A 24,301-nucleotide genomic window follows, 5' to 3' on the forward strand; every position below is an offset into this window, starting at 1 on the left:
CCCCTATATATATATATATATATATATATATATATATATATATATAGAGAGAGAGAGAGAGAGAGAGAGAGAGAGGGGTTGGTTATTATACAAATCCTTGACATTTGTGTAACCAATACAACTCAATCTCAACCGTCCATTTCATTTGATTAATATGTGATTTCATAGAAGTTTTGATTGTTTCATAATATAAAGTATTGATAATAATTAATAAACCATATTCATCTTTCATAAATATTCAAATCATAATAAATTAACTGCCATCATTTCCATAAATATCTCAATTTATTGGGTTGCATTGGTTTTACAAATACGATAAGTTGTATTTGAAACAAACACTCTCTCTCTCTCTCTATATATATATATATACTAACAAGTTTCAGCAAGTATATGTGTCAATGCCTATATACTTGCTACATAGTAGATATGCATGTACTCATTGATCGAACACATATTGTACTAATGTATATGCATCAATTAGTATACAATCGTTGGACATAACATTGCGGTTGATGTAGTATAATGTTAAAATGATATCATTTCGTAAATTGCTATGCACGATGTTGGAATCGTATCGGGTGGTTGACAAACAAACAATTATTGATCGAGAAAAGACCTCGTCAAGCTTCCTGAAACTAGTGATTGAATGATCAACAATAGTTATCGAGATAATCAATGATGGTAATTGCAAATGCTCATACAAATTTCTACAGTTGATTTGAAAAGTCTAAGGGGTCATTTACCAAACGCTTATCCAGGTAAGCGCTTACCAAATCACATTACCTTACCGGATGAATATGGTAAGGATCAAGAATCTTACTCGGTAAGAGGAAGACAAGGACCGAGAGTCTTACCCGGTAAGTGAAGGCGACGACTCTTACTATGATAAATGCTTACTGGAAAAATTGTTGCATACAATGTCGTTTTGGTGGACTAAAGTCATACCCAGTAAGTAAGTGATAGTGTCAAATTTTACCGGTAAACATTTACCGGGTAAGTGTTTGGTAAACAGCCCCCTAAGATCCTTACCGTGCCATCTTTGTGTTCTGTAACTCGTAATAACTTCAATACTTGAAGCTCTGGTACTTAATTCTGTTTGAAATATGCCTGTTTGTGCCAAAAGGGTTTGTAGCGGGCCCACTCCGGTCCGATCCCAAGGGCATCATGTGAAAGAGGCAAATCAATAACATAACGGTCTCCTAGTTAACCAACTTAAAAGCCCAATCCCCAAAAGAATTGTAACAAATCCTTGACTGTTTATGCAAGTATATCATTCTGAAACCAACCATACTACGTCCGGGGGAAGATATATTAACTTGTCGTATAAATAAGCAAAACCCCATTTGGAATTCACAATTTTCAGGCAAAATATGCAATTCCTAAAACCCGAATGTGAACCACGAAACATACATAAGCAAAGAAAAGCGAAAACAAGTGGAATACGATATAACGATATGTAAAACAAGCTTATACGATATTGATTCTAGTGCTTGTCTTCTTCTTCACAGAACGTTGAGTATCGTTCGGAGTCCATTAGGGAGTTTACTTCATTAGTGTCGCTTATCTCCACCTTTATAATCCATCCTTTCTCATATGGGCTTCCGTTAACCTGAAATTTTCACAATATTTAAGTAAAACGTCATTAAGGTTATGGCAGCAGCCTCTTTTGCAAGGTGAGAGTGCGTGCAGACAGCAGTAGATAGAAAATGCATCAAGTAGCAAACGAGCAACCGCAAGTGTACATAGAAAATGCATTTTCATAGAGTCATGTATCGAAAATGAGCATTAGACGACTTACCAAGCCAGGTGAACTAGTGAGCTCTTCGTTGACTTCAATAACCTTCCCGGAAACAGGAGAGTTAATATCACTAGTGGCCTTCACACTCTCAACTGCACCAAAACTGCTACCTTGAGTTACAGTGGTTCCAACGTCCGGTAATTCAACATAAACCACGTCTCCTAAGTGGTCCTGGGCATGGTCTGTGATACCGACAGTGGCAGAGTTGCCTTCGACTTTGACCCATTCATGAGAATCAGCATACTTCAAATCCTTAACAACTGAACATATTACCAAAATGAGAAGTGAATATGTGGACGCTCTTGTATCTGTACTCTTCAACACTAGGACACTTGTGAAAGAAGAAAGTGAAAAGATTTAACCAGTTTTCCAAAATTTTGAGGTTCAGTACTCAACCAATACAGCTGAATTTGGAGAAAAATAAAATCCCATTTTGTCATTGTGGCATCAAGGTACGGCAGACTCAAAGCATTAGGGGTGAGCAGCGGAACCGGGTACCCGTTTGCGGAACCGGAACCGCCTTGGAACCGCCGGTTCCGGAACCGGAACCGATATGAGTGGTTCCGGTTCCGGTTCCTAAAATACGGAACCGATTGAGAACGGTTCCGGTTCCGGTTCTCAGTTTTTCGGAACCGTTACCCGCCGGGTACCCGGAACCGGCGGTTGTTTTTCAATAAAAATAATTAATTTTTTTCAATACCAAATTTATATTAGGTTACATCTTCAAATGACGCGATCATCTTCATTCTTCATCTACTTTCTAGTTCTACTAAACTACAATTCGTAATATGTAATCGTTAAGTTTTGAACATTTATAATTAAAGTATATAATCATTAAACTTTGAACATTTTCTATTAGTTTAWTATGATTTGTAATCGTTAAAACAATATTTGTAACCATTATTCCGTATAATTTGTATTCTTGTTTATTTAATTTAGTGTTTTGGCAATATTTTATTTTTATTTCTAAATAACAAAATTTTAAAATTTTAGGAAGCGGGTACCCGGAACCGGAACCGGTCCCGGCGGTTCCGGTTCCGGTTCCAAAAATTCAAGAACCGCTTCAACCGGTTCCGGTTCCGGTTCCAATATCTCAAGAACCGCCGGTTCCGGTTCCGGTTCCGGTTCCTGTCAAAAAGGGCGGGTACCCGCCTATGCTCACCCCTACAAAGCATGACATAAAGTTGAGCAAGATTAACCAAGATTTATGTACGTTAACCAAATCATATTAACAGCGCCATGGCCTAAACAATTAACTCAAAAATTGAACCACACAACATATAAGACAAACTGAATCTACACCATCTGAAAGGAAAAAGAAAAATCTCTCCACAACAAAGTGAAGACAAAATTATATATATTGGAATTGGATTGATCAAGAGAGATGAAACAGCACAGAGAGAAGCAGAGAAGTGCTACTGCAAGACCAAATTTAAAAACACATGGGATAGTTGTGCCTATTTCCCTTTTTTCTCTCTCTTTGCCATTTTAAGACAATGGATGAGCCTTGCAGCAACCGGTAAGGTTTCTCATTTGTGATCAGCAGGTTCAAATCAAGAAAGTGAAAAGACTGCATATTTGCATACAAAGACTTTCCTCCCCAAACCTTGCAAAGATAAGGAGCATGTGTACATGGTCGCACTCTCTACATTTTAAAAAAAATTATGCACCTCGACAAACTAGTGATTATGACGTAAATCCCAACGGGTATCCAAATGAGGTTTGTTGTGGTGTTTGTGTATTTTCGGTAGAGTGGAGTTGCCAATAGATGTTCTATTTTAAACTCGCTATATCTAAAATCCTTTATCACAAGAGGTTGTATCATGTATGATCCGACCAAAGGATTAAGGATATAAAGTAAAACCTAATGATACAAGAAATGGAACTTCCAAAAGAGCAAAATCTGATGATAAGGTTGATTGTGTAGTGAATCGACCACAAGTTATTTGATCATCTGGCCCTAAGAACATATGCACATAGCATCCAGATAAAATTAGAGTCTATGCATGAGAGGAAAGTGACACAGAGTAAAGCTTCTATGTTAAGGATGCAGCAAGAGTTGGTACATGGAGATGATATTCATTCTAGATCACCAAATAAAATGTCCTTTCACTTGAGATGAATGCCTCAATGTTGCACATGGCCAATAGGATGAGTCATTGATGCTGCCCACACTATCATGCAACAGTAAGAAGAGAGTTCTTCGCTACAAAACCAAACTAGAGATTTTGGTATGTAAAAATGGAAAATACATGCTACTCATGCTGGTGTTAGCAGTTCTCAGATAGAGACTAAGGGCCAGATGCTAATTTTTTTTTATGAATAAATGCTAACATGGTAAAGAGGACTGTATGATGCAGACCCTGTCCGGTATAAATGGTCAATGAAAAATTTACTATTTTTTAACATGTTGACTGATAATTATCATTTTAACTTTCAGCTTAAAATATAAGGTCAATGAAATGGGTAGTTAGTAGGTAGTAAGTGTTCTCAATGAAATTATGAATGACAGACCCTTATCAACTTAAATAGATGAAGTATTTAAATTAAAAAATATTTGATATAACATAATGTGAAGGTGGATTCAGAAAGATTCAAAATTGAGGAAGGTAATGATAAACCAAACTATGATGCATGACTGATAAGCGAATAAAATTCTATCAAATCATTACTTGCCTCCTAGATACGTAGAAACTTAAATCCTTGATAAACTTGTTTAATTGGTCAAGAACATGAAGTTTCTTTCCACTTCAGCATGGAGAGGACTGAATTACCAGAACTGATAGATTCAGACCTATGAGGTGGTCCCGTATAAGTAGAGTCCACAATTAATATCACATTGTGATGCATCAGGCAGACTTTGGCTTTATTTGTTGAAGACAAAAGACTAGATTCTCTCACACTTCCAGAAGTCCATACCATGTTGGAAGGGTGCCTTCTCTTATAATGGAAGAAATTGGATTTTGAAGCATGTTATACAACACATGACTAATTGCACGAGAAGAGTCCTTGTAGCCCACAACACAATGTTTGTGTTAGAGGCTGAACCACACCTTTATAGAGAAAAATGCATGCTTAGAATTACAAAGCTGCCAAAGTCACTCTGGGGCAATCAATATCACCTGATTGATAATATCTTTCTTGGTCGCATTTGGTTTTGATAACATGGAGAGTCTTGGAGGGGAAAGATGTTTCCTACTTTCCTTATCCAAATTCCAAACTAACAGAGTTTGGTTGCAAGGCTTTTGCACACATTGCACAAAGATCGGAGATCTAAGCTTGATGACGTATCACTCCGTGCATTTTCACCAACCATGGAAGTGAGTAATTGGCATTCAAATGGTAGAAACTTGAAAGATGAATTTTGAAGCAGAGGAGTGATCTTTCAAGAAGACCGAAGTATGATAAATTTTATTATTGTTGCTTAAAGTCTCAATAAACAGCTTTTCAGTGTGTGACAAATCTAATTTTGATTCTGATTTTTTAGGGCCAAAATAATCAGATGAGATGCATGTAGATTTGCTGCAACAAAACTGATTTCAGGGTAAACGTAAGTAAAACTATCTAACAATCCCTAACTTTATACTTTAGTGCAACTAATATCTCAATTTTGATTATTGAACGTTGCAATAATCACTCTGAAACATGAGAAGCTCACAATCCTCATTCAATTTCTTCCTGATCAGACAATACAACATAAAAGAAAGATGCACATTCACAAGTTATCCACGATAGGGATTTAGATGCAAAGAAGGCAGCCAGTAATGTGAACCTCCACCATCAAACAGAACAAGCACTTAGGAGCTTCACCAGATACCAGAGTGCTTCAAGACATTATTTTTTCTAAATTCTGGAACCCTAGAGTTGAACCATATATTGTCTAGTTCTCTATGAAAACCGATTTAGACACACCCTTAAGCACTTCATAATAGAACAATGCAATTGAAGTTAAGGAAGGAAGGTCGATCTGTTATTCTATATCTGACGGATTTTGAAATCCAGATTGACGGCCACCAAATTTTCAGATTTTATTTATAAACGTAATTCTCACATACTCCAGTACAAAACCAACAAAACGAATTGTTATAGAGCATCTATATCACCTTCTACGATCCACGATAATTTCCAGAGAATAACAGTAGAACGAATCTCAAAAACCTCTAAAACCTCAGACGGATCATTCTATAAAAAGAATACTAAAAATCCATATAAGATCAGATCTTCAGTGTAACGAAAGCAGAGATCAAACTTCCGAACGAATGAAACCAAAAACAATAAAGGTGACGAAGGTGGAATGATTACCAGAAGCAAAACCTCTGTTGAAAGTAGAGATCTTGAGGTATGAAGCAGCTTTTGATGCCCAGAGTCTTGATGCCATCGCCTCTTTTTCGTTTTCAGAGAATGATTCGCCGACCAACAAACTCCTTGCCTTGCCTCTCTTTATACTAATAAAACACAAAGGCGTTCGGCGTTGGGTGTGCAATCACCGACCAGGGTTGTTGCCGAGGATAAAATCGTCTTTTAAGAAGCTCCAACAAACACAAAATCTTCCAAGAAAAAAGAGGAGTAAATTATGGATTTGTGCCTATCGTTATACAAAAATTATGGATTGCATTATTTGATAAAAAAAAATTAAAAATCATTTTTATGTATAAAGTACTGTTTTTTAACGTATATTATTTAAATTATAAGTAAATTATGTGTACATACAACTTATTAAAGCTCCATTTTTTAATTCATATAATTAATCGTAGATAAACATAATCAAATATATGATAAACATCTCATTTTAAATATTAAAAATCTAAAATATAATTAGGATAATCATTGAGTTCAAACATAATCATTATCTTTATAAAAATTATATCGTTAACCCAAAAATAAATTATTTCATTATTAGATCTAAATTAAATTATAATAAAAATTTGAATTAAGAATATTGTACAAAAAAAAACTTTTAAATAGTTAATTTGATATTAATATCAATATATATTTTTAAAAATTTTATGACATCTTCGAATTTATTTGTATTCAAAAGTAACAACATTATCTTTATCAAAACCACATAAACCATATTATATATCAACAGAGACAAAAGATAATACGAAACATTAAAATGAAGATGTATATCGCTATATTGCGTGAGTGCCCTTCTAGTAGTCATTAAGGGAACTCGTGCAATGCAGCAAGATACATCTTAGTTTTAATATTTTCTTTCTCTATCTCAGTCGATGTTATAATTGGTCTTATGTGTTTTAAAAAAAACGATAATGTTTTTATTTTTGAATAAACTATAAATTTGAAAATATCATGAAAAGACAAAAAAAAATATCGATATTAGTATCAAATTAACTATTTAAATTTTTTCATTTTTTTGTGTTTTTCAATTCAATTTTTTATTCTAATTTAATTTAAATTCAATAACGAAGTAATTTATATTTGATTAATAAAATATTTTTTATAACAATAATAATTAATTATTTTATTAAGACTTAATAATTATCCTAATTATATTTTAGATTTTTTATATTATAAAATAAGATGTTTATTATCTATTTGATTATGTTTATCTGCCGTTAGTTATACGAATTCAAACATGGAGCTTTAATAAGTTGTACTTACCCACAATTTACTTGTAATCTTGATTTTTAAGTAATATGCATGAATAAACGGTACTTCATGCATAAAAAATGGGTTTTAAGAGTTCTTGTCAGATGCTTTATAATATAACTAGAAGGGTACTCGTGCAATACATCAAAATATATCTCGATTTTAATGTTTCGTTTACTCCGTCTCTGTCAGATGCTTTAATATCGTTTTTTTTATTATAATTGAATTTAGATTTAATGACGAAGTAATTTATTTTTGATTTAATTATATAATATTTTTTATAAGGATAATAATTAAGTATTTTGTTAGAATAAATGATTATTCTAATTATATTTTAGATTTCTTATATTTAAAATGAAATGTTTATCTTGTATTTGATTATGTTTATCTACAGTAGGTTGTTGTTTATCTTATAGTATTGTAGTTAGTAGGTTGTTGTTTATCTTCTTATCCATTGTGGTTGTAAACGCTATATTATCTCTCCATTTCGGGTGATTTTATATTCATTAGGCTCAATCACTATATCAATTAGACTGATACAATCTAAAATCGTCAGAACAAAACAGAATAAGATCATAAAGAACAAACTGAACGAATCAGGTAAGAGATTAAGATAATTGATTGAAAGCAAATACTGATCGTATCAAATGTATACGGAATTAAAACCTGGAAATAGAAAAAAGAACCTGATCATGAGATTTTTGGGAGGTAACCAAAAACCCTCTTTAATCAGACGTAAACTTCATCTGTATTCGATTAACAAAAAATTGATATGAGTATTATTGAACCGTTAAATTCATTTTCAAAATTTTAAAGCTATATTATTGAACCGTTAAACGCAATTGATTGACGTAAACTTTTTTTCCAACTTTTTCAAAAAAAAAAAAATTAATTTTAGAAGTAGATATTTATTTAACATGTATCCGTCACAAATGAAAAATTTGCAGCCCTTCTTGTGACGGTTCATGCATGTTGAACATATTTCATCTTGATGGATCCCCCAAAAGATATATAACTGCAAAATAAACTGTCAAAAAATCACCGTACAAACTTCTAGTAATAAAAATGGATCACATTGCTTTCGTCCCATTTTATGTAATTATTTCTTTCAATCTCGGCTTACGCTAATGGACTAATGTAATAACCACCCTAAATTAATATTTATCTCCACGTACAATGGTCATATCCTGTTGGATTTGTACTTGCAACTAGAACGATTTACATTTGATGTTAAGAATAAGTAGAACTCTATTAGATTGTTCTCAAAAAGAATTCTTGAGGAGAAAGGAGGATCTAACATATATAGAGGTGAAGTCGTCCAACTTTATTACGCCCCCTCCAATGGAGACTAGACGAGTATAGATTGTCGAGACGGAACTAGACTGGTGAAAGTGCTACCAAAGCATTTACAAATATAGTATGTAATCGTTAAACTTTCAACATTTACTATTAGTCTATTATAATTTGTAATCGTTAAACAATATTTGTAACCATTATTCCGTATAATTTATATACTTGTTTATTTATTTAGTGTTTTAGCAATGTATTTTTAATTTCTAAATAACAAAATTTTAATAGGGAAATAGTTCCGGTTCCAAAAATTCAAGAACCACTCTAACCGATTCCAATATCTCAAAAACTATCGGTTCTAAGTCCTATCAAATGAGGTAGATACCCACCTATGCTCACTCTTAATCCAAGTGCTAATTTAAATCAACCTTGAATTAGGTTTCAAAATTTTAAACTAAGGTCTTAATGCAGAGGCTGCGCGAACGCATGCCTCCACTACCACAAATTATGATGTAGGTTCGACCACTTGGGCCGACCTTAGGATAGCACCCCTCCTAAGTGCAATGGAGATCACTAACCTAGGCCATGGGCCATTTTGATCATCCATTGACCCCATCCAGGTAAGTACTTTTTCTCATTTCCCTCTTTCCTTTTTTATTGTTACTCCTCCTTTTTCCTTTTAACTTTCTCTACCGATGTGGGTTACATTAGAATATGTTCATTTTCCTTTCTACGCATTTGCTTTTTCTTTTTATTTTTATTTTTAATAAACAAATCAACGTTACTATATGGATGTAATCTATATTATATTATAAATTTTTTGATAAAAACTCTTAAAAACCGTTTTTTATGTATGAAGTGTTGTATATTAATGGATATTACTTAAATTCAAGATTACAAGTAAATTGTTCGTAATTACAACTTTTTTTTAGATAGACCAGAGTCACCGTATTTGAACCTTCGTGACCACAAGAGAATTTTTATTTCTTCTTGGATTTAAACCTGAAATCTCTTGGTATTTTTGAATTTGAAAGCAAGCTCAAACCAATCAAGCACCACCCTTATGATTTTAAACTCCAATATTGTTAATTAGTATATTAAACTTTGCAAATTTGTAAATGGTTTTTAATTTTTAAAAATGCTTTAAATAAAATAAGATAAAAATATTATTTTCTACAATTAATATCATCTTGTTTTTAAAGTCAAAATCTTTACAAAAATCACATCCAACTCCAAAAACCATTATATTTCAATAATTCTAACATTAATTATCTATCTGTATCTATATTATTTTATAAAGGATGATTCTATTTAAACAACTCTCTAATTACTAATTAGACACATCTCCTTTTATATGTAATAATTACTTAATCATTATTAATTATTTTTTATTTAATTTACTTGTAATCATTGTTCAATAATTTTTATATTTTATATTTTCTCAAAATAGGTATTATATATTATTATTATCACTACCATTAACTTTTTTTTATTAGTAATAAATATATTATTATTAAAACTATCCTTTTTAATTGTTATTATTAAAATTAGACCCTTTATCTTTACAAAATACTACAAATTCAATTACAAATTCAACTATTCAAATTTTAAAATATAAGTTGTTAGTAATAAACAAATTAACAGTTTCAATGATTCAATTAATTTTCATATTTAAAAATTTAAATAATAAAGTAAACAAATTACTAGCAAATCAACATATTTTAAATTAATCAAAATTGCTTAAAAACACGTTATAGTTAATATAAAATCAAACGTTACAAATTTGACCATAAATGTTCAATCATCTAGAACAACATAGTCTACTGTACCCTTGGATTCTTGATAATTGGCGTATCGTTTTATTCGAGCCTGATATGGGGTTGCCTATCCAATTACACATGGATACCTCCAACGTAACCATTGTGAAGAAATATGCAACCCTGAATGCCTCGATTACCCAAAAGAATAATAGTTATATGATAGGATCATGATATGGCTATAAATGTAACCATCTGAGTTAATCAGGAAACGGCATAGGACTCCAACTCGTGTTAAGTAATGTATGAACCACTACATACAGATACTTCTGTTTTATTGGGTCTAACTGGCTAAGCTTCGAAATATAATGGCTCACAGATATCCAATTTACACCAAAGGCCCAAGTGAAGTCCTCTTGAAAATCAAACGTGGTGGTTCAAAAGAGTGTTGCAAGCATATTGACAGAAATGCAAGACCATGGGTACACAAACACTACTAATATAGGAATGGAAGAATTGGTCCAACAAACGGAAATGACAAGTGACCCTGTGGAGAGTTGGATAACCTAAAATGTTCATATAAAATCCAACCAAATCAAACAAGCGCTGTATGTCCCAACTACAGGTGGTTTCGGGGATGCATGCAGACCTCATCTCTACCCAAATAGTAGAGCGGTTGTTTCCGTGAAAGATCCCGTCTTGTGCAAAGTCTGCAAAAAGAAGGATAAAACTTGCTCAAAAAATTGTGGAGAAATAATATAAGAACTTGAAACTATGAAACTTGATACTAAAGAAGGCAGTGCTAAAATTTGGAAATGAGTTAGAAGAAAACAACATTCAAACAAAGAAACAACAAACAAGAGCAGGTAGAAGAAAACATAACCAATGAATGAATAACTACACATCCCAAGTGTAACCTAAGACTCGGGAGATCTAAATTCCGGCTCACCAACCCTAACCCCATCCTTCCGTCTAGGCTTGCTACATTTTCCCACCCCTAGTCTGCTACCCTTATCTTGCATCTCCAAGATCTCCTAATTAAGTAACCGGAATGTAGATCCCTTCCTCCCATCTAGACTATGTCTAAGAGCCCCTGGTCTAACCTAAAATGGTCATATATCGTAGCCATATCAAGTAACCTGACACTAATTGGTAGGTACTTCTTTAAGCAATTCAGCACATAAACTATTAAGTGGCTTTTCTAACTCATTAGCGAGCAACATGAAGCACACGGATGACAATGATTTCAAGAGACAAAATGCTTCATTTGATCAAGATTTACAAATTCAGAAGAAGACCTGATTGTGTACTATTCAAGAGACAAAATGCTTCATTTAATCAAGATTAACAAATTCAGAAGAAAACCTGATTGTGTAACTTGTAATAGTACGGAAAATGCTGTAATAAATCATTGCATCAAAAGAAAGATTTATGTAATTCACCTTTTAAGGATCAGCAGGAAGTGCTATTGCCTCTCTCGGAATGACAACCGGGAAATATGTGAAAGCAGAAACTCCAAGCCTCTTTGGGGAGCTGTTTTTGGTGTCAAATTCGCTTCATTTCCCTCCATCTGAATATCCGGATCACGCCAAAATTTAATTACATGGAGAGTTTCTTCTTCTGTTGATCTTTGGACAACAATTTTTGCACCGTAACCTTTGTCTCTCATTTGAAGACAAATCTGTAAGGGATCATTTTCTGCAAGAAAGAGCATATACAACCAGCCCTTATCCGACAACAGGTTGTCAGCAACTGGTAAAATCTTATCAATAACATTCCGACCATTTTCTCCTCCAGCCCAAGCAGAGGAGAGCCCAAGACTACCTACTTCTTCATCAGGTGTTGGCACATAAGGTGGGTTAACCACCATCACATCCACCAATCCTGACAATCGCTTTTCAAGCCCCGATGCAATATTTGTGGTTACTAACTCTGCATGAACCCCGTGAGCTTCAAGTGTCTCACGAGTCACCGTTGCAGCATAAGGATTGACATCAGTTGCAAAATAATAGGCATTCCTTGCTTCAGATCCAAGTATAAGAGCAAGACTAGTAATGACGTAGCCACTACCACAGCCAACTTCCATACAAATTGTTGGGTGGTGCTCTAACAATTTCGTCCTGTCAGCCAGCAGTGCATCAACCAAGGCATATGAATCATCGCAAGGTTCATAAACTTGAGGATGTGAACTGACAAGTCGGATTTGTGCAATCCTGGGAGGCATCTTTTCTGGAAATTCTGAAGTAAACAACAAAAAAGATAAAACAGCTAAAATAACCATATTCCATAGAAGACTGGAACCAAACGATGACGACCTTATAAAATAAGACAGTCCCATTCTATAGCTTATCAATACATTAATTTCTTAAAGTATCCTTAGATGCAGTGTATTGTAGCAACCATTTGAAGAACTAAAATGTCAATGCCATATTAACCAACAACCATCAGAAATATGAATGTAGACAGTCCATGATATAACTTAGCAACACGACTAACAGAAGAGGTATGACTAACTTCGATTGCATCATCACCGCCATTTTCCATCTAAAAGACATTAGCAGTTCTTGTCCACTTAACCCCCTTACTCCTCCTTTCACCAAAGTCACATTGCATATGTGCAACGAAACACAAAGTTACCAGATTCTTAAGCCTACCTACATTTTCTCAAGAGCAAACAATTGACACATCCTGTTGTAAGAAAACATACCTTGGGTAAAAATCTCATCCTGTACACACATATGAATTCAAGTTCAACTCATCAACATGCAAAAAAAAAAAAAATAACACCCTCACCATGCAAAACTAAATGCAACAATTTCCTTTCTAAGATGTCCCATAAGAAGACAATTTCCTTACAGCCATGCTTTCTAAATCTTTTTCTAAATATTTTTTGCAGGCCAGAGGTCTTCTTGGAAATGGTCTCTCAAGAGTCAAGAGGCATAAGAAAGTTTGCGTACATCTTACCCTCCAAACAGGGGTTCTAGGTGGGATATGTAATATATTGGGTTGGTTTGGTATTTGATCCAGCATTACCTAATATTGCATGATAAACGTTACAAAATATTGGTATGATTAGATTTTTATCCACAAGATTCCCCGGTCTTTGTCATCATTGAAAGTATGTCAGATGTTTCCCTAATACTCAAAAAGTTCAGGCTAACTATATGCAGTCATATATTGCATATTAGATATAAAATCTGAACTAGTAAAGAGGTTTGCTTATTGTATGAGATAGATGTAAATGCATGAATATGCTAGCTTACTGAATTGAGAGTGTCACGTACACGATTTGGTTGCTTCAATGGAATTCTAGAATCTCATAGAACATTCCTGATTTGTGACACTTATGACATAAACCTAACTATTCTTGATTTTGCTGCATTTTGGCTGGTATTCTTATGAACGTCGGTGATTTTGCAATCAACTATCTGTTCTTGATTAACAAAACGGGCGAATTTAAGTACAGCTCAACTACGATTGAATTAAAAACAATCAATCACAAAAATGCATACTACAACAGTCTAATTCCATCGAATGCCAAGATCGATACAAAGCAGTTCCCAGTGTTTTCAGAATGATAAAACATGAAGATTTATAATCATGCAGAACGCAGCAATTGAATCGAATGCCTACTACACCAAGAAACACCTCATAGTGAATTTACAACAATAAAGAAAACCATCAAAAATTGCATCAATCAAACATTAGACCTCGAAGAAAAGAAATGGTAATAACCGTTCTTACGAAATTGGAAAATAAAACTTCAAACGCGTAACGTAGGTTTTACATAGGATGAAACTGCTGGAAGACCTCTGCCGGAAATTACCCTCGTCCGGTTGCCGGCAACCAAAAACTTCCGCTCGAGAAAGGAAACAGCGCAAATAAAATCGTTGGATAAAAGACACAGGGACGAAAAAGTAAAAAAGAAAGGCAAAAATGCATTCAACTCGGTAGCGCTGGAACACCTTTCTATTATGTATGTTGATATTTGACTAGGTTTTTATAAAACTAAGAATGTAACTTAATAATGTAATTAGATACATCTTCGTTTTAATGTTTTGTTTTATATTTTATGTTTATTATCGATGTTATAATGTAATTTTATGTGGTTTTGAGAAAAATAAAATGTTTTTTATTTTTTAATAAAATATAAATTTGAAGATATTATAAAATATTTTAAAAAAATAAGCGATATTAGTATTAAATTAACTATTTAAAAGTTCTTTTTTTATTCAATTTTTTATTATAATTTAATTGAAGTTTAATAACAAACTAATTTATTCTTGATTTAATAAAATAATTTTTTATGATAATTAAGTATTATGTTAGAATTCAATGATTATCTTAATTATATTTTAAATTTTGTATATTAAAAATGATGTTTATCATGTATTTGTTTTTAAGAGTTTTTGTCAAATTCAACTTGTAATCTTGAATTTTTAAGTAATATGCATCGATAAATAATACTTCATCCATAAAAATTGTTTTTAAGAGTTTTTGTCAAATGTTTTATAATATAGTATAGATATGTTTTAGAAAAACAACAAATTTATGTTATAAATTCGAGAAATCATCCAAAATAACTGATCTTCTAACTCTATTTTAATGCAATCACCAAAATAGTTGGATTTTACGCAAAATTCTAACATGAGGATTAATAGCTGAAACGTAGCACTTAAACCATCCACATAGAGCACGGAGACAAACACATGTAGGAAAAATGAATCGTATATCGGCTTTTTGTATGTGAAGAACTTACTTGTATGATCATCTCCGAAGGATCCCAGCTTAACATTTCATGTGCGCATACTGTAAACTTGGGTTATAGTCGCTATACCCTTTAGGGAAAATTTATAGACTCCACTATCAGATGAGATATATTGGATTGATTTGATTTGATTTAGACTGTAAACTTAGGGTAAAGAGCGTTGTGCGAGTTTATGGTCCCGCCAAAGCAATGCAACATTTTCTGCAGTTTAATTTTAGTAAAAGAGAAATCTTCAAACGGATTTCTTCATGACTTACAAATTTTATTGGAGTCTCTTTTTCCCTTGAAAATAAGTGAATGTTGGCATATTGAAGCAATTGTTTTTCGGTCTATGAATTAACTGATTGCATAATTCGAGTTTTAATCTTAATACTTTTGAATTGTTGTAAATTAGTGTTCTCTTGGTTTATGTTTATGCCATTTATTTGTACTTATATCATCACATCAACAAACTTATCCACCTACCACACCATAACAATCCTATTACAACGCCCCGTATTGATGCCTTCAATCAACAAAATATATACATAATTAACATGGAATAAACTCTTAACCATTCAATATAATTTATTGACATTAATTTGGGCGTTAGATCACTTCACATAGATAATGAAAGCTAAAAAAATACATTAAACAAGAAAATAGAAACAACACTAAAACACTTATATATATAGACTAAATCTGATATAAATCATAGATAGTGATAGCTAGCTTTGGTATCAAGGAGAGAACTCAGATAAAACATAAACAAACAAGATAGCAAATAATGTATGATCGTAATATTATAATTAAATTAACAGAGTAATACATTTTTTTGGACCTCATTATCAACTAAAGTTTCTTGGGTTATTTCTGTCAACTTGTACTAATTCACACATTGGCTCCCCTCAGGGATGGCCCTGAGCCTCGTTAAACCAAAGATAGATTTTATTATGCGGTCTTTCATCCCGAATTACTTGTTACATTGTTTCAATATCTTCCCCTATGTATATTTGCTCTTCACTGTTCTCGAGATTTTCATACCTTTTTTGGTCCAAGTCATGTCACCGCATTTGGATCGCATATAATGGAATAAATACTAAACTTTGCAATTTTTCGCTTCTTTTTTTATACTAGAAGGGTACTCGAGTAATGCACCGAGATACATCTTGATTTTAATGTTTCGTTTTATATTTTAAGTCTATCGATGTTATAATGTAAATTTATGTGGTTTTAAGTATCATAAAATTTTGAAAAAAAATAAGCGATTTAGGGTCAAATTAACTATTTAAAAATTCTCGTTTTTGTGTACTTTATTTAATTCAAATTTTTATTATAATTTAATTAAAATTTAGTAACGAAGTAATTTATTTTTGACTTAATAAAATAATTTTTTAAAAATAATAATTAAGTATTCCGTTAGAATTCGATAATTATCTTAATTGTATTTTAGAATTTTTTTAATTTAAAATGATGTTTTTCATGTATTTGATTACGTCACAAAATTCAAACATGAAACTTTAATAAGATGTATTCATGCACATTATACTTGTAATCTTAAATTTTAGGTAATAAACATTAATAAATAGTACTTTACGCATAAAAATTTGTTTTTAAGAGTCTTTGTTAAATATGATATAGATAATACACAACTCGATAATTACCTTTCATGTCAACACACAGTCCATTAGTGATTGTAATATTTGTCAATGTCGCTTCGTCTGTTTGGGAAGAGGAGAGCATTATGCTCCTTTTCTCAACACACAGATCCGGTGACAGAATAATCGAAACCTTGGGAATTCACTTATGATTCGAGCTTTTCATCTTGTTCTTGATCCGATTATTTCATAATTCTCACTTTCACCTAGTATTTTTTGGCATTTAGTTATCATCAACTTAAAAAGTAAATAGCAATTTATCAAACAGTGTTTACTTCATATCCTATCCAAGGGGTAAAATGGTCAATTCTATTATTCAAAAAGAGTGTATTAAGATGATGAAATTTATAGAGTATTATAATAACTGATTCCTGCTTAAATCTTTAAGACAAAGTATAAAGAAGAAATATGTCTCATTTATGTAAACTTCAATTCTCAGTTCGACTCCAAAAAAGAAAATTTTCTTGAATATCTTCAAAAAAAAAAATATTGACATTTTCTGGTACACAAAGAGTTTCAAATAAGTGTTCCCTTTTGCGTCTCAAAAAAACCACCATTTTCTTATATGCATCTATCTATATGCAAACCTTGAGTTCCGGACTAGAAGATCACCACTCGATCCAACCACATGTCGTTCGATCGCCTTTTGGTGAACCTACTCGGGTCATGCCATCAACATCACGTTTCTCTTGCGATTGCTCTCTCCCGTTCCCATCCGACACTTGACCATTTTCTGCATTTCCATCTCCGACGACTTCTGAACTTGCTTCACCTTCAAYAACATCTTTTTGGCATCCGGTAGACACTCGTGTAGATTTGATGGATACCTCAACCTTCTCCAAGCTTTCAATTGCTTCTGTTGGATTGCTGTCATCTTTCAAAGGTTGATTTTCGTTACAAGTTGGCAGTGAGTTTTTAGCATCACGAGTTGACTCATTTCTAACAAAATTGGGCCGAACCAGTCTCCTACGCTTGCAAGGCATACACATCGAAGAGTTGGTCTCCACAGACCCGACATCTGGTTCAGAGACTCTGTTTCCGGCGGATCTCTCCGACTCTATTGGCCCAGCAGTGTTTTCTTCGGATTTATCATCAAGATTCTTGTTTGCTTTCTTGCGACGCTTGAAATCCACGAGCCTAGTCTCGTGCAGTATTGATTCAGATCCTCCTTCGATTGTTTCATCAGCTAAATCAGCATCAGGCTCCATCATCGTCTTTGAAAGCTCATAATCTACAATCTTACTGGCCATTACATCATCATGATGATGCTTAAAAGCCGATATGCTTTTTCCAGTCCTCTTTATCGGGCCACTCACGACCTTCTCCAACATTTCCATCACATTGTTAACCAATGAATCCTGGTCCTCGTGTTCACCAGAGTCAAATTCTTGTTCATGGCTGACTGCTTCTGGGGCCAAACTTAAGCGTGCAAAAACACTTACTCTCTTGTCAGCACCATCAAGATGCTTATCTTCATGCGGTTGGCGGGATATTTTATGGTGACGAATTGGGTCATTTTCGCGTGAACATAAACCAGCATCAGACAAAGAAATCATTTTGGAAGCAGGCGATGATTCACTAACCTTATGAATGTACTTGCTTCTAGGTTCTCCAAGGTAGCTGCTATCATATCCAGATAACAAGCTCATGCGAGAACTGAAACCATGCGACCTATGGCTCTTAATGACGTTCTCAGCAGTTTCAGATTGCGACAAAGACAGAGAAGCACGCTCAGAAAAAAAGGAGCCTTCAAAAGCATCATTTTTAAATACCCGGTTTTCGTCAACTAATTGGGTGCCTCTTGCTTCATGGCAAGAGACTTTATCGTGGTTTTTGCTCAACAATGCATCCTTAGAACTAGGGTAAAAAGGACAATTATCGACAAGACTAGAACTACGACCAGCAGAAGGTCTAAGCCGAATATCAGGAGCTTCAGAATCATACAGGGTAGGCATTGTAATCATTCTAGTATCACAACATGTAGATAAAGGAAGACCGCAATCATAAGTTTTTCCAATATTACTGAATTCAGAAGGATGTCGAAGTTGCTCTGATATGGAAGAATCTTGAGCTTCAGAAATAGGATTACCAGAAGAATTCATAGCACTTTGCTTACAGTGAGAAAAAGCAATATAATTAGTTGAGACGACTCCCCTAATAGAATTGTTAGTAGGGGAAACATCCCCAAAGCCAAAATCTTTATAATCATACCGAGGTTTTATCCCAGCAGCACCTGGTCTAAGCAGTGGGTGTTCAGTCAATGTTCTTGACCTGAAGGTTGAGCCTTCATCATAATTAGGTTTTGTCCAAACCCCAGTTGTCCCTTGTTGATTCAATGTTCCTTGTTCACTTTCATAACCAATAAACCTTCCATCATTAATAGTTTGCCAGAAATCATTTATAACATGGTATTCATTTGGTATCCTATTATCATCCTCAAACTCTTTGCTTTTACTAGTAATATCATCCATCAGAAACTTCGCATCACTGCTTGCTGCACCTATTTTACCTAAATGCTTTACATGGGGTTTGTTGAAAATATGCCTATCATCTTCAATATCATGTTCAACTTTTATTTTCTCCATCATAAAAAACCTATCCTCGTTAGTTATTCCTCTTATTTCCGCAAGATTATTGTGCCCATCATTTACATCATGTGACCCTGCATCAGCCACCCTTCTTAATCCCCCTAACGCATGATCAAGGTGACTCCCCAATATGGCCTGCCTAGTACTATGATCACCAAAATCATCACTTTGTGTAATATAATTTGTTAAAAACCTGTCTCCGTTATCTTCCTGAAATCTTCCCACGGTAACGGTCCTATTTCTCTGCCCTCTGCCGCAATTGAAATTGTTGTGTTCTTCCACAAAATTTGCATTCAAATACAAATGATCCTCTACTTCTTTAACTTCATCACCCAAATACTCACAGATGTCAAGACCATGCCTATCCTCTTTGCTAATGAATCCTAACCTATCTCTAAACAGATTCATCCTATGATCATCAAATCTTCCATCTCCCACAGCTGGCTTATCACCATGTCTCCAGATATTTCTCTCAGGGTGATTTTTAGGTATTCTTTTGGCATGAAATAACATCATAAGTTTATATACCTGAAATTTTCAGAAACAGGAGGATAAACAACAAATAGTAACATTTTAAGAATATATCCAAGTAAAACAACATCAATATATAAGCATAAAGATACCTGATCCTCGGACAAACCAAAGTTGAACTTCTTCCCAGAGAAGTAATTATCTCTAATAGCATACCGGAATTCACTTTCATCGAGTGGGTTACAAGTCCAAACAGAGGTAAAACGAACCTGCATAATAGATCAAATCGAATGAAAGTAAAAATAAGAAATATAATTCATAATTGATATGGCCTCGGCAATGCTTATAGGGTTGCATGACCTAAAGGCAGGTTTCCCTTAGTCCTTATTGATAGAAAAATATTTACATATTATACGACATGCGGCATTCAAATTGTCTGAATGAACCCTCGTAGCTTTATTGACCTAAATAATTTATACTTTAAACAAAAAAGGTCAAACTATAATAGAAAAAGCAAGTAGAAGATCCAACTATTCACAATATTCTCCCTTTTATTGTCACAAAATAGGGGTGAAGAAACCTTCTACTTCGCCATTCTTTTCTTTAGCATCACAAGTATGGCTGTAGCCTAAAAGCATACCTGGATTAGGTACCCAGACTCTCTACCACAGGCCTTGATTTTCATACAAAAAAGAAGGAAACAAATGTGCAAAAGGGTCCGTTGCCTTTACAATGGTCGAAGAGTAACCATTTTGTTCCCAACCTTTCCACAAAGTGGTAAATTTATCCATTGCTTAAAATCCTCCTACTTAAACTATGCATGCAATACCCATGAGATAACCAATTAGCAACCCTGCCTTCTTAACATATAAATTATGGAGTCAACCATGAACTTCAGCCTTTTTAGCCATATAGAAACACATACCTGTGCGGGAAAGTGCCTTCCTGATGATTTGAATGCATTGGGCAGAATATTGATTTCACCATCAGAGGTAGCACGAAATACACCATATAATTGTCTCCTCTCAAACTCAAAAAGGAATAGTATCATTCCTTTTTTCACATGCAACACAAAGTCGGACATAGCTGATGGTAGTCCAAACAATTTATGTCGGAAGCACATTTTCTTCATTCCAATATTTGATGTAAATATCGCACCAGAGTGAGGAACCCATCCCGGAACAATGTTATCTTTATACCCCATCCCCTCTGCAAGCTGCAAAGATATCCAAAAATGGAAACACCACAGCACGTCAAGCTTTTAGAGTTGTTGTGCAGGAAGGTTAAAAAAGGCTCCATAAAAACCAAGGACTAATAGATATACGAATACGTATGCATAAATATGTATCTATATATAGGTGCAACAGAAGTATTTATACCATCAATGCAATAGTAAATTTTGTGCACATGCAAGTGTGAACTATTTTTAATTTTTGAGTCTGCACTGACTCATTGAGTTCTACCTGCATGATATGAGCCACGGATTCCTTGACATACTCTATTAGTCCCTCTCATGATATTTGTAATCAATTACTGTTCTAAGGTAAAATTCTAGCTGTCACCGGGAGACACGGTTTCTATCTTGGCCAACAGTTTTTTGTTTTACATTCTATCTTGGCCAACAGTTTTTTGTTCTGATGCTCTGATTTTGATTATTCAGATCGAAAATCACTTTGAAAACACAAATCCAAACATCCTCGTAGTCATGCAAATGATCCACTGGTTTACATATTTTGTACAAGTTTTCAAGACATTTGAGGAGTGTAGGATGTATCGATTCGAAATGACATTTTGACATCAAGAAACATAATTAGATAAGTTCATATTATTCTTAATGTTTTTGACCAAGATAGTATTAGTCAGAAGATCAAAAACAGAAATAAGTTTTCATCAAACCATCTAAACTGTTCAAGTGGCAATAATCATCTCAGATGCACATCCAATGAAAACCCTTCGTACGTAAATGTTATCAAATAGCAGATAAACTTCCTTTTTTGGGACCTAGGGAGCAATAAACAACTTCCAAAGCAAATAAGCGACCATTGGTTACAAAAATAAGAGACGGTTACCAGGGGGAAAATATGCAGAGTGAAAAGGGAGAAAATCAGTTCAGTATCATAAAAACCTACTAGAGACCGATTCAAAACCATAAATCAGGCAAAATCCACACAATGATCATGGCGTATATATTGCAAATACCAATCAGTAATCCAAGAGACGGCAAAATCAACAAAAACAAGAACAATGCGTCAAGAACAGACCACCATGCAGATTGAAACCAAAAAAACACTGATAGCGATCTTCAATCAGAATCGGAATACACTGTATAAATAATAACCGACGATTGAATCAACAAATAAAGAAGATTAGGGTTTTCACCGATGAAAATTCTGAGACGCTGCCAGAAGTTGTGTGTGAGGGAGTTTACCAAATTATGGAAACCGTATCGTCGGCAAACTTTTTATATACGTGATGTGGAGAGCGATGACGTGCAACGATTGGATCACAATCATGGGCTGTTGACGGGGAAATCGGGACCCGATGTCATGTAACAAATAATTAATTACATGAATGGTCCTTTATCTATTATATAATTCCATTCTTGTCCCTAGACAAATATATATATATATTATATTATAAAATATTTGACAAAAACTTTTAAAACCAATTTTTATGCATCAAATATTGTTTATCGATGCACATTACTTAAAATTCAAGATCATAAGTAAATTGTACACAAGTACAACTTATTAAAGCTTCATATAAATATCAATTTTAGTTTCTTTAATTCTTACATTTTTAGTTTTATATTTATGTCATTTACTTTCCAGCAACTTAATTTCTGCAATTTACATTAAATCGGTTGGGTTTTCAAGCAATATACTTTCAGCCCTTTACATATCTATAACACTCTCTTGCTTGTACACCAAGTTTCATTTATCGTCCTTAGTTTACGCAATTTACTTTAAGTACTTTTTATTTACATTTTAGTCCTTACATCTTTCGTAAGAAGAATCTAATAAACGATGGGATAATCACCTTAACCTGGATGTAAGGGAAAATTAAGACCGAAATCAATGTAAAAATAGAGACGTGCTTCCAATATAGCATTTTCCTCTAACCGTTCATCCTGATTAATAGTGTTTCATTGATTATTGCATATAATTTATTGACAACTAATTATATGTATGAAAATGTGTTAGCTTTCAGAGCTACGATAAATATGAAACCTTGTTTTGGTATGAAAAGATTATAAAGAGTTTTAGTACCTGAAAAATGCTATATCCATACGGTATATGAATGTAATATTGTGTCGTACTACGATTCACGAATTTAAAGTAAATGATATTGTATCGATAGTAGTGGGTTCAATAAGATACCAAAGTGGATGATTGACTCATTCCATACTAGAAATAATCGCAGGAAATCCTTTGATAACACAGATTCCTATTTCTCAATGATATTCCACGATCAATACAATTGGTTGAATCCCGTGAAATCATTTCATAGAAGTTCATTGAGATCATCTTTTTATAAAGCAAATCAACTTAGATTCTTGAATAATCCACACCACTTCTGCTTCTATTGTAACAAAAGATTCCCCTTTTATGTGGAAAAGACCCGTATCAATAATTATGATTTTACGTATGGACAATTCCTCAATATCTTGTTCATTCGCAACAAAATATTTTCTTTGTGCGTCGGTAAAAAAAACATGCTTCAAGGTTTAACCCCTTGACCTCCGGGAAGGCTAAGATTTACAATAACCCGGAAGGCTATTGATACTATTGGGTCGATGACCATTGTTGGTGATTTTAGTTTGATCGCCTATTTAAGTGTAATTGGAATTAACACGAGTGCCAATGGGTTTCAAATTGTGATCGAATACAAGTTAGGTGGTGCAGAGTGCACACTTGTATATAAGACGAGTTTGATTTCAGATACGACAAAATGGCGAGGTCAAGGGTCAGCGCCCCTAGAAAACTTTCCGGATCTAAGTTCCAAAAGACTTAGAAATTTCACTAGGTCTTGTGTGTTTCAGCTTTCATAGGCCGTCGCTGAAGGATTGTATAACACTGTCACAGAAAGCCTTCAACTGTTGCTAAAGGCCTATCAGCTATCATTGAAGATGCATCAGCTATCACTGAACAGCTTTCAGCTACCGCTGAAAAGGGTTTCAGCTTTAAATTAGCTCATAGCTGAAGGATGTCGCTGAAACTTGGTGAAACTATATAAAAGTATCTATTCGAACTAAGGACGTTCCAATCTTTTTGGAGGTTCTGTTATACCTAAAACTTTTGATTACACTACAAAGTGTGAACAAGGATACATATATACAAAATTAGAGAGGCAAAGCCCCTCATTCACCCCGTACTATGAGT

The 24,301-nt window shown here is 33.8% G+C and overlaps 3 protein-coding genes and 1 non-coding gene across 6 annotated transcripts; all 4 read right to left on the reverse strand.

Annotated features, from left to right (window-relative positions):
• Positions 1-1,295: 1,295 nt before the first annotated feature.
• Positions 1,296-6,340, reverse strand: LOC112526826 (glycine cleavage system H protein 2, mitochondrial-like). Its single transcript, XM_025137251.1, has 3 exons — positions 6,101-6,340; positions 1,799-2,058; positions 1,296-1,609 (listed from the first exon to the last, which is right to left on the reverse strand). Exons 1-3 carry the CDS (start codon positions 6,174-6,176, stop codon positions 1,484-1,486), a joined length of 462 nt encoding a protein of 153 aa, XP_024993019.1. The 5' UTR covers positions 6,177-6,340; the 3' UTR covers positions 1,296-1,483.
• Positions 6,341-9,165: 2,825 nt separating this feature from the next.
• LOC112503080 lies at positions 9,166-9,326 on the reverse strand. Its single transcript, XR_003067846.1, has one exon. It is a non-coding gene; the product is annotated as a U1 spliceosomal RNA (small nuclear RNA).
• A 1,514-nt stretch (positions 9,327-10,840) lies between these two features.
• On the reverse strand, positions 10,841-14,386 carry LOC112527308 (hemK methyltransferase family member 2-like). 3 transcript variants are annotated; one of them, XM_025137880.1, is made up of 3 exons: positions 14,200-14,386; positions 11,898-12,693; positions 10,841-11,165 (listed from the first exon to the last, which is right to left on the reverse strand). In XM_025137880.1, exon 2 carries the CDS (start codon positions 12,677-12,679, stop codon positions 11,921-11,923), a length of 759 nt encoding a protein of 252 aa, XP_024993648.1. In that variant the 5' UTR covers positions 12,680-12,693; positions 14,200-14,386; the 3' UTR covers positions 10,841-11,165; positions 11,898-11,920. The 3 variants fall into 3 exon arrangements, with proteins under 3 accessions (XP_024993648.1, XP_024993658.1, XP_024993638.1); XM_025137890.1 differs by having other exon boundaries at positions 14,243-14,344; XM_025137870.1 differs by having other exon boundaries at positions 14,191-14,344.
• A 2,895-nt stretch (positions 14,387-17,281) lies between these two features.
• Positions 17,282-22,305, reverse strand: LOC112509088. Its single transcript, XM_025113963.1, has 4 exons — positions 21,383-22,305; positions 20,845-21,135; positions 20,072-20,188; positions 17,282-19,976 (listed from the first exon to the last, which is right to left on the reverse strand). Exons 1-4 carry the CDS (start codon positions 21,386-21,388, stop codon positions 17,469-17,471), a joined length of 2,922 nt encoding a protein of 973 aa, XP_024969731.1. The 5' UTR covers positions 21,389-22,305; the 3' UTR covers positions 17,282-17,468.
• Positions 22,306-24,301: the final 1,996 nt, after the last annotated feature.

The sequence above is a fragment of the Cynara cardunculus genome (genome assembly GCF_001531365.2).
Source record: "Cynara cardunculus var. scolymus isolate 2C chromosome LG 1, CcrdV1, whole genome shotgun sequence".
NCBI lineage: Eukaryota > Viridiplantae > Streptophyta > Magnoliopsida > Asterales > Asteraceae > Cynara > Cynara cardunculus.